The sequence below is a fragment of the Echinops telfairi genome, unplaced genomic scaffold (assembly GCF_000313985.2).
Source record: "Echinops telfairi isolate 266 unplaced genomic scaffold, ASM31398v2 ScPeMD7_3533;HRSCAF=4204_0, whole genome shotgun sequence".
In the NCBI taxonomy this organism is placed as follows: Eukaryota; Metazoa; Chordata; class Mammalia; order Afrosoricida; family Tenrecidae; genus Echinops; species Echinops telfairi.
In genome coordinates, this window is record NW_022107431.1 from 58,000,756 (window position 1) to 58,013,661 (window position 12,906).

The following is a 12,906-nucleotide window of genomic DNA, read 5'->3' on the forward strand; positions in this document are numbered from 1 at the left end:
GATCCTGGGATTCTGTCCCCGGCGGAGGCTGCTGGCGGCGATCAGCAGACGCCCTGTTCTCCGAGGAGCTGCCCCGCCACGCGGGGCGGCGCCTGAGTTCGTTCCTCGCCGCCCGCCGCCGTTTCCGGCACCGCCGCGGTCTGGGGGGGCCTGCAGACCGCGACCCCGCGGCCGCGCTCCGAGCCAGCGCGCTCAGGGGCACGGCGGAGGCACGGCGGAGGCGCGGCGCAGACGACCCGGAGGGCGAGCGCGCACGGGTGCTGGCGGAGCACACCTGGAGTTCCTACATCCGCAACCCGGGGCACTAAGGGCGTTTAATGCTTGAGAAAGTCAATCCAACTCCAAGAGCGAGTCTCCACGCCCGGCTGCACACGCCGGGGGAGTGGACAATGGAGGCAGGGAGTTAGGTAGATCGATGAGCCATGCCAGTCGTACTCGAACCCGAAAACACTACGAAAAGTATAAGCTGTAGCGTCCGCCACGGCGCGCCAGTCCTTCTAACGCCAGAGGAGGAGCGCCTGTCCAAAGGGTACTCATGTGCCAAGAGCTCATTGATTATAAAAAACCGTTTGGTTGTCAACTGTCGGACCTCCGACCACCCGCGCTGAAGTCCTGGGAGTGAAGCCCAGGGCTCAGGTGGCCACAGCTCAGAGGCTGCAGAAGTGGCTCTGGGGCTGTCGGGGAGAAGCGAAACTGGAGGGCAAAGATGACGGCCCTGGGCAGCTATTAGCAGTGTGGGTGCAGACTAGGGCAGCTGTGTGGAGTGGCTCGCTGACGCCCCTGGGCCTGCAAATGTCACACACACTCGCTCACACCGAGCCACGCTTTGGGGTTTATTCTTTAAATTCCAGCGAGACAACGCGGTGCAAAGGATGGGCGAAAATTTAGCTTCAGAACTCGTCCCCCGCCCCCAGCGGGGTCGACCTATCTTGGCCGCGCCTGCGCCCGCGCTCCCGCGCTTCCCTATCAAGAGTCGGTAAACTTGGATTCCACGATCGCCGCGGCCTCTAACTGTCGGCGCAGGACGGTCGGGCCAAGGTACCCGGCCGCGTTCCCACGCCTTGGCGGGAGTGTGGAGGCAGGCGGTGGTGACAAGCACGCTCCCGCCCCTCTGTTCCAGCCAATCGCGAGCCACGCCGGCCCTAGGAGGCGTGGTCTAGGGTGCGGTGGAGGCGGGCGCTCGGGGGGCAACCGAGGGGGCCCCCGCCCGAGCGGAGGGGCGTGGCCAGAGTCCGCACTTGCGGCCGAGCCGGGCTGCGGCGTGGGAAAGAGCTGCGAGGAGCCTGCCGCGCCACGCGGGAGCCGCGCCTGCCGGGGCGGAGGAAGGGTGGGAGGGCGGGAGGGAGAAAGGCGGGAGGAAGTTGGCCGGGAGGTCGCTGCGCGGCTCCGGGTCGGTGGCTCCGGCCCGGCTGTGCCCCGCGCCGCCGTCGCAGCGATGAAGCGTCCTTGCGAGGAGACGACCTCCGAGAGCGACATGGACGAGACCATCGACGTGGGCAGCGAGAACAATTTTTCGGGGTGAGCGCGACTCAGGGCGTCGGGGAGCTTTGTGCTTCAGCGGCTCCTGCGGAATCTCGTAACTCTTCCCCTGGGCGTCCTGGCGGAGTCCGCAAGTTGCCGGAGAAACTTTGGGGGACGCGCGCTCAGTTAGCACCGGGGTGGGCGCGGGAGAGGACAGTGACGGCCGGAAGCAGAGAAGCCGGAGCTGGAGCAGCGGGTGGGCTCGTCCGGGAACCACACTAAAACTGTGTTCCAGGGCTTGGTAAATAGATCACAGGGGAAAATCAGAGGGGAAAGTATGTGTTTGGGGCGGGGGGCGGGGGCGCACGGTTTGATTTTATGCTTTATTTTTAGAGAGAGGCTAAAAACACGACTTACTCTTTGGAAACGTTAAAAAGCCATGTGTGATGTCACGACTAGGTAGGGTTGAGCTCCCTGCTGACCGCGTGTGGCGGGGCTGTGGCTCCGGTGAGTGACAGAGATAAGGATCGGTTCGGGCTGCAACTCTTTGACTGCTTGTTCATAAATCTGGAAAAGATCCGGTCTGATCACAGAAACCAGACCTCCGCTTTCCCTTGACAGAGGGAGATTAGCAAAGCATTTTAGTGCCAAGGAGGGTCAAATGATAATTGCTTCTAATTGGCATCCCCAGAAGCACCTTAATTATTTATCTGCAGCTGTCACTCAAAGAAGGACATTTTTCCTACCTTTGGTCAACAGATTTCCTTTGATGAAGTCAGTTCGACCTCGTCCTATCGGATCACCGTGAGTCAGACTAGACTGCATGGTAGTGAGTTTGGTGGGTGTTTTATGTTTTAACCCGTCTGAAATCAGCAAGAGCAAAGGTATTTACATGAAACGTATTTGCAAAGGATCTTATCTATTTGCTAAAGAGTCATTTGAGAAATGAGATCTGAAAAACAGAAGTTGTCACAAAGGGAAAAATAAAACCATCGAGGAGGGGTAAAATTGAGAGTTAATTCAGAAATAAAATCCAGAATTGAGAAAGCACTATATTTGAAGAACCTGTGGAGCACCATATTTCTAAAATGAAGGAGCATAACAAACGTTGATTTTGAGAACATAAATATAATGCTCGTGGATTATGAACCGATATATAAAATAGGGTTATAAAAATAACAAAGTAATGATCTCAACTTTTTTAACACAAACTATCTTCGTCGGTGTGCTCCTAATGAATTGCATCTCCTAGAGGTTTAAGTTAAGATTGAAGCCTGAGAGATCCCTGCAGTTTCTTTTTCAAGCTCTTAAAGACAGCTAGCCAGTCCTTAGTCCAATTTTTCTCCCCTCGGTGACATCATCTGAAGCATTCTTTTGGGAAAACTGCCATGCAAAACCTCAAATTTGTCAAAATCTGCCCCAATCGCGATGTATGACTAACTGAAGTGTTGAAATAGCTAAGTTCTGTGTATTTTAAAGACTGCATTTAGGGGCAACATTGACACAGGATGAATGTCTGTTTGATAGGGGTGCCTCCCATGGCCCTATTTTAAAGTAGCCCTGCTTTTTCCCTGTGTGTGACAGAGGGAGGAAGGGAGGGATGCAGGAGAGATGCTAGCAGAGGATACTTGGCTTTTAAGAAATATGTGAGTGGAACTAGGAAGTTCTGACATTTATCATCCTAACTGCCCTTCATTGTTTTCCTGGGAGACTCTAGTAAAAGTTCAGGGTCCTCTTTGCCAATGTTTTGTCATCTGGCTTATTCATTTTCCAAAAAGCCATAATTCCTACCTGAAAAGGGACAGAATGGCTGACAGCAAAGAAAGCTGAGAGTAAAGAACTCAGAGTAACATAACACACAGGACAGTGCAGCCCCCTTGAATGCTGAGTGGTGTCATCAAGTTAGGTGAACGCAGCAGCTGACACGCTCTTCCTGTTTCTCAGGCAAAGTACTAGCTCGGTGATTAGGTCGAATTCTCCAACAACGACATCTCAGATTATGGCGAGAAAGAAAAGAAGAGGGGTATGTGATTTTCCTTGCTTTCTTTTCATTTCACGTTCAAGAAATGTCTAACAGTTGTATTTTCCACTGTGAATAATTTTACCATTTGTAGAGTCACACTTTTTTTTCTCGTTTGGTTGTCTTTGGAATAGATTATAGAGAAAAGGCGTCGGGATCGGATAAATAACAGTTTATCTGAGTTGAGACGACTAGTGCCAACTGCTTTTGAAAAACAAGTAAGCTACCCCTACCCTCACCCCACTCCTTAAAAGCTCAAACAATCAGATTTTCTCATCTGGGAATGTGGGTTCTTGTTAAAGCTCATTAAAATAATGGTGTATATACCCTGATCTGGCACAGAACAGCTATTTCAATACAATGCTTTGTTGTGGCAAAACTATTAAAAACATAATCCATCATGAAGTTGAAAACATTTCCATTCTTTTACTTGTTTTCCCCTTCAGGGTAACAGTGTTCATGGTTTCTCTGTTCTTTCTATGAAAACCAGTAGTGGTTTTTTGTTTAAAACCATGCTATATGAAGTAGTCTTTTTTTTTTTTAAGGAACACATGAAATCTCATTTTTCTCTGAAACCGTTTGTTTCAGTTTATTGAAAAAAATAACTGGAGTCAGAAATATATACATAGTTCAAGTTCTTAAATAATAGTACTAATAAAATGTATTCACCCAAACCACTCATGTTCATTTTTAACCCCTGAGTTGGAGCATCTTTTGGAAATCTGGTGACAATCAAACAACCCGTAGATGCTTTTCAGAACTGCAGCATTCTTTTATAACACAACCCACCCCCACCCCCCCCAAAAAAGGGAAGGCAAATGTTTAAATTGTCCTTTGTGAATTAAGAAAAGTGTGTTTCTTTGCTAGAATGGCTAATGGAATGGATTCCTAAGAGCATGTTATAAAAGATAAAGCAAAATGTACTTATTGAAAATAATGATAAAACAATTATTTGTTGATTCCACCTTGTTTATTTAATGAATCTGAAAGCATTATAAAGCCACCCTTTGGAAATTACTCAATAACTGCAGTTTTTACTATTAGTCACTTTCACTAGAACTATTGAGTACATCATCATGGAGAAGAACTGCCGACAAAGGACAGAATATGCTATTATTATGCATTTTTAAGAGAAAAAAATGGCCAGTTTTTAACATATTGAGCCTGTCCTTGATAAGTTCCATGTAATGTAGGACTTGTAATTTTGATTAATAACTCTTTCCATGTAGATAAAAACAGAATCAGGGATGTTATTAAATGTGTACTGAAACATCTGCGTATTTCAGTTTGCTGATTTCTTTTTTCTTGGTTTGTTAGATTTTTTTTTCCCCCTTAAATTTTGACTTGAAACAAATGTTAAAAGCTAACTTCAGTTGTCTGGCAGTTAGTTGCCTTAAACATGGGCCTTCCCATTTTCAGGGCTTGGCTACCAATTCCTGAGAGCTGGCCCTGTCACATATTTAGAAGAATGTTCCTCAGAGAACTTAAACAACTCTGGCACTCTCACCATTACTGGGTGCTGATAATTGTCACCAAACAAGTCAAGCCAGGAACCTGAAATAAAATTCAGTGTCCTTTAAAACAAACAAAATTTTTTTTAGTTTATTGCACTCTTACGGGAAATTAGAAGCCTCCCCTAGCCCCCTGAAACAGTTTAAAGGGACACTGTCCTATTTCAGTTGGCTCCAGATAATAAAAGGTGGGGACCACAATCTAAGACCATCTTATTAAAAGCTATTTGTTAAAGGATTCAAAAATCCTTAAGCAGTTGTGATTCTTCCTCAATGATTAGTAGTAAATTTTCCCTCCTCATTTAAGAACCCTAATGGCTCAGTGGTTAAGTACTTGGCTGCTGAAAGGTGAGCAGTTAGGACACACACACACACACCACCACCACCACCACCACACCAGCCCACCAACTGGCCGTCTGCTTCCAGAAAGCAGACTTGGAAACCAGTGGGGGCAGTTCTATTCTGTTCTCCAGGGTTGCTAAGAGTTAATTGCTCAGCAGGGCAGTGGGATTTAAGATCCTGGGATTCACAGTGACACCTGCTGGTAATTATTGGGGAATATCTTAAAAGTGTTCCCTTTTTAATTTCTGATTCTGCTTTCCCATCTAGTATGAATTATCTTAAAGGCTTACTATAATTTTCTACATATGAAGAATATACTTTTTAAGATAATTTGTTGAAAATTATAAGATGGCGGTTGTTTGTTTATTCTATTTTGCTTACTTCCTGAACCTGAAACATTATAAAGTAAGCCTTTGGAAAGTGCTCACGAACTGCAGTTTTTATTGTTAGTCACCCTCCTTACCCTCCAGAGTCGGTATTCAGTTAGCCCGACTTCAGGAAGACTACCTGATATCCCCATGAAGTCATTTATATCCCAAGGTAGAGATAGGATGCTAAATATGAAGTTTCTGCAATTGTAGAAATTTTTACGGTGTCACAGTAAGGAAATAATTACTCTTATGATAAAATGCATTATGCCTGCATTTAATCTTTAAGCATGAAAATAACAAATACTGGTCATATACCACAGTAATCAATGCTGACATGTAGAGTTTGAGAAGAATTCAGATTTTGTGTGTGTTACATTTAGAATCTTTCTGTGAGAGAATTAATGCCATATTCAGTGTAAAATGTTTCAAGTTAATTGCTGCAGGACTTTAAGACTTTACTATTTGTCAATAAAGGGCTCTGCAAAATTAGAAAAAGCTGAAATCTTGCAAATGACAGTGGATCATCTGAAGATGCTCCAAGCAACAGGAGGGAAAGGTAAGTCAGTAGCTTCATTTTCCCTTTTCATCTCCCCCCTAATATTGTGAGGCAATTGGAGCTGAACAGGTCTTTAACAAGCTGAAATAGGCGGTCCCACAGTAAAGCCGTGGAAATCAATGCTAATGGCAGGATTGAACTCGTGGGAAAGAACTTCTGGAACAAAAGAAGCTCTTGACCCTGGGCTTGTGTTTGCTTTCATGATCCTGTGGGAGTAAAGCTCATTCATGGCAGGCTGGTCAGAGATTCAGAGATTTGTTTGGGACTTCAGTAGAGCATGCTGGCTTCTATACAGAAAGACAAAACAAATATATAAACATCAAAACAAACTGGAGGTTAGATGCAATTTTTCTCTTTTCTTCTCTTCCCTTTCCCTATTAACTCAGCACTGGAACTCATTGTAAGGACTGTTCCAGTGTTAAGGCCTCAAGTTACTCTGATTGCCGTTTTTAGATTTGGGCGGATCTTGGATTCAAACCACAGAGAACATAAGAAATGCAGGTAGTGCTCATCTGGATTAGGAGCCATCAGTGGAGCAGAGTCACTCCTGGGAGAGCAAGCTGAGCAAGGGTCCTGGACCCAGGGACCTGGGTGATGCCTTTTACACTGGTTAGAGTTTAGGGAGGAATTGTTCAGGGTCTCAGGGAGGGACTCTCACCTTTTGCCAAAAATAAGCTTGAAGTCCTGAAATTCAACTATTATCCGATTTTTCCACATATCACTCATATTTTTCCCTTTTGTATCATTTTTCACCCTTCAAGGAGGTCTTTGATAGTCATCTTAGCCAAAGGTGTCATTCAATATATTTAAGAGCTGAGTAAAAAGGAGGTACCACACAGAGCTAAGTGCTGCAACTAAATCCTAGTACTTGAATTAACCTTTTAGTACTTAGTATTTGGGGGTCCTTAGGCAGTGCAAAAACACACCACAAAAACCTTCTGCTCTTAGGGACCCTATGGGACAGAGTAGAACTAACCAATAGGGTTTCCCAGCCTGTAAATCTTGGAAGACACAAATTGACATATTTTCTCCTTCATGCACTCGACTACTGACCTTAAAAAAAAAGTTGGCAGTTAGAATTCATCCAAAGTGCCACATCAGAAAGGCCTGGCAATTCTGCTCCCATAGACTGTTGCTGTTGGGTGCCATGGAATGGATGCTGACTCATGGTGACAGCCATGTGACAAATGATTATAACCAAAAAAACTCTACAGAACAGTTCTACTCTACAACATGAGATTTTTTTTTACAATTGGCATGGAAATATTTCAGTGTTTACATGGTTACGATCATGTTAGGAAGTCCTGGTAGCAGTCACAGTGACACTTGCTAACCATACACTCGACACATGTTAGCCAAAAGGTCAGGGGTTCAGACTTCCCCAGGGTCCATGGGAGAGAGTCCTAGGTATCTGCTCTTGTAAAGATACAGACTGAAAAATCCCTATGGGACAGGTCTACTCTGACACATAGGATCGCTGTGGGGCAGATCGACTTGACAGCACCTAGCAGCAGCAGCAAATAGCTGTTGCAGTGAGGAACATCCGCCCTGACCTTAACTCTGTTTTACCTATCAGGTTGGGGTTGGTCCAGGCCATCTTGGCCCTGTTTCACTTAGACCTGGCCAGAAGTGCTCTGCTATACCTTTGAGCCCCTGACTGGGTGGCCACAGTGGCTACCTGAGGGTGTTAGGAAACTGGATGGAGTAAAGATGATGCAAAAAGAGCTATTGGACCGTTCTACCTCATGGCATTGTTAGCTACAAGCCACAGAAGTCTTATCAGGGCTTCAAATATTTGGCATGAGCTGTAATATTATTGTTATGGTTTATTATAAAAACCGAGGTCGATTTGGTTGCTATTCTTGGCTACCTGAACAGCCCTAAAATTCATCCCAGAATAGTTTATGAGCAGACATTTCCAAGCAGGCGCCACACAAGTCATCTGACTGCCGGGTCATAAGAGAGGTCATCACGTAGGAGGATGTGGTGGCCTTAAAAATGGGGGTGGGGGGTGGGGGAGGCTGCAAGTGGGGTTCATTCTGATGAAGACTCACAACAGCTGCAGAGGCTGTGCAGTATGCTGGGGAGGGCCATGGGTCCTTACAGCTGGATCATAGGGAGTTCAAATCCTGGCTCTGTCCAGTGGCATTGTGGGTTACATGTTGGCCTGCTAACTGTGGGGTCAGCAGTTTTAAACCACCAACCACTCCATGGGAGAAAGCTGAGGCTTTCTACTCCCATAGAGATTTAGTCTTGGAAGCCCACAGGAGCAATTCTGCTCTGTCCTGTAGGGTCATTAAGAATTGAAACCTCCTCATTGGCAGTGAGTTTTATGAGTGGCTGTGGGTAAATTTCTAGCCTTCTCTGAGCTTCTAGTTCATCATTTATAAAACACGGACAATAAGAGGGTCCATTTCATACAGCTTGGGGGAGTTAATTTACCTGAATCCCCTGAGCTGTATTAGAACAGAAAGGGGTATCGCCAGTCATCGTACTTTCCCTCTGCATTTAGCAACAGGATAGGATTTACTAGTGTGTATTCCTTAGGAGCCCTAGCGGCCCAGTGATCAAGTACTTGACTGCTACCTGAAAGGCTGACCATTCTTCCCCACCCAGCGGTTTGATGGAAGACAATGGCGATCTGCTCTTATAAAGGATTACAGTCTAGAAGATCCTCTCGAGGAGTTCTACTCTGATAAGAGTGTCCTATGCGTCAAAGGATTCAGACGCGTTCAGCCTCTTCCTTAGATGCAACAGAGGACTCTGTCACATACATGACATATCCAAGAACCCATGGCGTTCACTCACTTGGTGACCACACAGGGAAAGCCTTGGAGGCTGCGAGGGGTGCAGTTCCGTGGGTCCATTCTCTGTGGCCTCCCTTGGTAGTGCAGTCACTGCTGGAGAGAACTAAGCCTCGGTGACGAAACCCCTCTGCGTTTCGGAACTTCTCTGATGGTGACATTTCTCCTTGTCAGAGAGTTGGAAGCCTTCGTAGCCTCTGAGGATTCTTAGATGAAATGCTTTTTGTAGAAACATCTCCAGGAATGGTTCTTCCTCTTAATTGCAAAGGCTTTGTTTGCTAATTCGGCCAGAGTCCTGGGATTATAACTTGATTTTGTTCTCAGTCTTCCACATCCACATTCATGAGATTCTATGTCAAACTTGTGTTGACGTTGTTACTGGTTTAATGGCATATATTTTTTGACCCAGACACCATTTAGACAGCTCCAAATTCCTGATGGAATTCTAGATGTGGGACTCTGAATATATATAACTACTTTTTTTCAAAGTATATAATTATAAAATAAAGATGGTCTATTTTTAAAATGCTTTTAAGGTTTTAAAAATAGATCATTAAGTACAAAAAATCTTTAAGATAATTTAGCAAATAAACAAACAACCCTTGCCCCAAGCTCAATGCTATGGAATGTTTCCAAGACTAACTTTTCAGGGTAGTAGAAAGCCTCATCTTTCTCCCAATGGGTGCCTGGTGGTTTCAAACTGCTGGCCTTGTGGTTATTAGCCCAACCCGTAACCACTATGCCACAAGGACTCCTTAATATAGCAAATACCATCAATAAAAATAACCTACAATCTCATGTTGGGGTCTGGTGGGTCAGTAATTAATGCACTTGCTGCTTCGGTTCAAGTCCACACAGACATCTGAGAAAAAGTGCCTGGTGATCCAATGCCCTAAGTCAGCCGTCGAAAACCCTGTGGAGCACAGTCCTGCGCTGGGGTCACCAGGAGTCAGGATCCGCTCAACTGCAGATCTCATATTAGTAAACAGCCTTATGTTGCTTGAAAGAAAATAATTTTATATATTCCAGAACTTCAAATTAGTAACCAAATGCCCTTCCAAAGGCCTTTTTGTTTTCATTAATTTGTTTTCATACGAAGTAATGACAAGATGTTTTCACTTTGCTGATAAAAAAAACTGTCAAAAAGCATTTATGAATGCTTTGAGATTCTAGCATGTTTTGAAAGAACGTCTTCAAGCTGCTAAATGCACTTCATGTCTGTTATAAATGTCAAGAGGATGATGATGTTTCAGATAACCTCTTTAATCTCCAAATGGTGTGACAAGAGACAGAGAGAAGGGAACTCTGTATTACCATGAAAAAGCTTGCCAGGGAACTTCACTTGTCCCTAATACAAGAGGTACCTAACCGCCCCCCTGCCCCGCCCCCGCCCCCACTTTCTGGAAGCATTTGAAACACGGATGTTCCTAATTTTCCCCCAGTGCGATACTTTGTTACAAGAACAACTGTAGCGTATTGCATTGTTAGATTTGTCACACATGTAAATTGCAAAGTGTACTTTCAAACCCTCTTCAATAATTAAAACCATCGGTAGCTGGCAGTTTCAGAAAGTATCATCATTATACTCCAATCTTAAGAACATTAGCTGGTGGTTATTGGCCGTGATTATCTCATTCTCTCTCTCGCCATTTCCCCCCTCCTTTTGCTCCAATTCTCCTCCAGGCTACTTCGACGCGCATGCTCTGGCCATGGACTTCATGAGCATTGGCTTCCGCGAATGCCTAACCGAAGTGGCAAGATACCTGAGCTCCGTGGAAGGCCTGGACTCCTCGGACCCCCTGCGCATGCGCCTTGTCTCTCATCTCAGCACTTGCGCCTCCCAGCGGGAGGCGGCGGCCATGACATCCACCATGGCCCACCACCATCACCCGTTACACCCGCACCACTGGGCCGCCGCCTTCCACCACCTTCCAGCGGCCTTGCTGCAGCCCAATGGACTCCACGCCTCAGAGTCAGCCCCTTGTCGCCTGTCCACAAATTCAGAAGTGCCGCCCGTCCACGGCTCCGCCCTGCTCACCGCCACGTTTGCCCACGCCGACTCGGCGCTGCGAATGCCGTCGACGGGCAGCGTGGCCCCGTGCGTGCCCCCGCTCTCCACCTCTCTCTTGTCCCTCTCGGCCACCGTCCACGCCGCCGCCGCCGCGGCCACCGCCGCCGCGCACAGTTTCCCACTGTCCTTCGCGGGAGCCTTCCCGATGCTGCCCCCCAACGCCGCCGTGGCCGCCACGGCAGCCGTGAGCCCGTCACTGGCGGCCTCAGCCGCGTCCAGCCCCCAGCAGATGGGCAGCGCCACCAATAAACCTTACCGACCCTGGGGGACAGAGGTTGGAGCTTTCTGAGTTCTCAAAGCAGCCCCGCGTTGAACTTGAGCTAGTCGTTGAATGTCCGTCATTTCCGAGTCAGCTTAAACCTCGGCCCCCACGAGGTAGCCAGCCATACACATGCCCTCAGAGATCCACAAAGGAACAAGAGAGCTATTCGAGACCCAAATTTCACAAGTGGAAACGTGCTGATATCTTCATCCCCACCGCCTGCGCACCCCACCCCCGCCGCCCCCTCTTTTTTAAAGGAAGCTTGCTCACTGATAGCAACTCTTGAAACTTCCTTCTTAGTTCCAGTGAGGTTTCCTGGAAAACATGGGCTGTACAATCCAGCAATGCACGAGTACGTCTGAATTGTGGACAAAAAGTGCCCTGACTGAATTCTCTTGAAATTGGATGGCGGGGGTGGGAGTGGGGGTGGGGGGAAATTAATGTTTCATAAGTGCCTGAGCTAGTGAAGTTTTGTGAACACAATATTGCACAAGTAAAGTATGCAAGCAAATGGGCTAAGAAAGGAAGGGTAGAAGCCCTGCATTAGGCTGCAGACATTTAATACAATTCCAGAGGAGAGTATTCTGTTGAAACCAGCAAATTTTTATTGGCCAAAAGGATTGCGGGAAATAAATTCCAAGGTGAAAGACCTAGGTTTTCCTAGTTTACTTGCTTTGTACAGACGTGCCAAGAAGTGGCCTTCAGCAGTGCATTGGTAGACGCCATTATCCCATCAGTGCTTGGGTTAACAGCGTTTCTGCCCTGCTGGCAAGACCCCGGGCACTTTTTCTTTTTGCTCAAAGTAAGGTGCTTCTTTCTATCTGTAAAAACAATACACTGATTTAATGCACTTAGAAGCAATTGGCTACTGAGTACCCTCGCAGAACATTCACCCAAATCTGAAAAACAAAACAAAACCAGTTTATAAGAGCTTGGATTAATTTATTTCATTTCACTTGTACAGCTTGTCTATGTTTAGCGTCGTCATTTTTCTCCAGTTAACATTTTATATCCATTCCTGTCACCTTTGGGAGAAGTTGCATTTCTGGATGTCAGGTGCCAGGGAGAGAGCACTGGGGAGAGCAAAGCCAGGGTTCCTAAAGTGCTCTTTATCGAGTTAGTGATTGCATTTGACCCCAAATCAAGATGAATGTATTCGGTGAGATGTACATAAGTTATTTTTGTCCATGCTAGACTAGTGCTACAAGACGGAGTTTTGGTTTTGTTTCTTGCTTTTGTTTTATGACCTAAAATAATCTCTTACTACATTGAAATCGAGCACGTGAGATTTTTATGTTGGAAAGACAGACACAGCCTGTATTATTATGCACCTCATTTCTCTGCTGTGTGGAGAAAGCAATAAACCTGAGAATGTTAAACATTATGCAAAATTATACCTTTAAATATTTGTTTTAAAATTACTGTGCCTAGTTTTGTTTTTTACATTGTAACATTTTCTATGCAAAGTCTTTACATATCACTAATTAAATGAAGTCCTTTTTGACTTT

The 12,906-nt window shown here is 45.9% G+C and overlaps 1 protein-coding gene across 3 annotated transcripts; it reads left to right on the forward strand.

Annotated features, from left to right (window-relative positions):
* Positions 1–1,402: 1,402 nt before the first annotated feature.
* On the forward strand, positions 1,403–12,906 carry HEY2 (hes related family bHLH transcription factor with YRPW motif 2). Of its 3 annotated transcripts, XM_045294720.1 has the most exons (6): positions 1,403–1,518; positions 2,221–2,265; positions 3,406–3,484; positions 3,616–3,699; positions 6,180–6,261; positions 10,749–12,906. In XM_045294720.1, the coding sequence occupies exons 1-6, from the start codon at positions 1,436–1,438 to the stop codon at positions 11,423–11,425; spliced, it is 1,050 nt and encodes a 349-aa protein (XP_045150655.1). In that variant the 5' UTR covers positions 1,403–1,435; the 3' UTR covers positions 11,426–12,906. The 3 variants fall into 3 exon arrangements, with proteins under 3 accessions (XP_045150655.1, XP_004702107.1, XP_045150656.1); XM_004702050.2 differs by lacking the exon at positions 2,221–2,265; XM_045294721.1 differs by lacking the exons at positions 1,403–1,518; positions 2,221–2,265 and adding an exon at positions 1,914–1,968.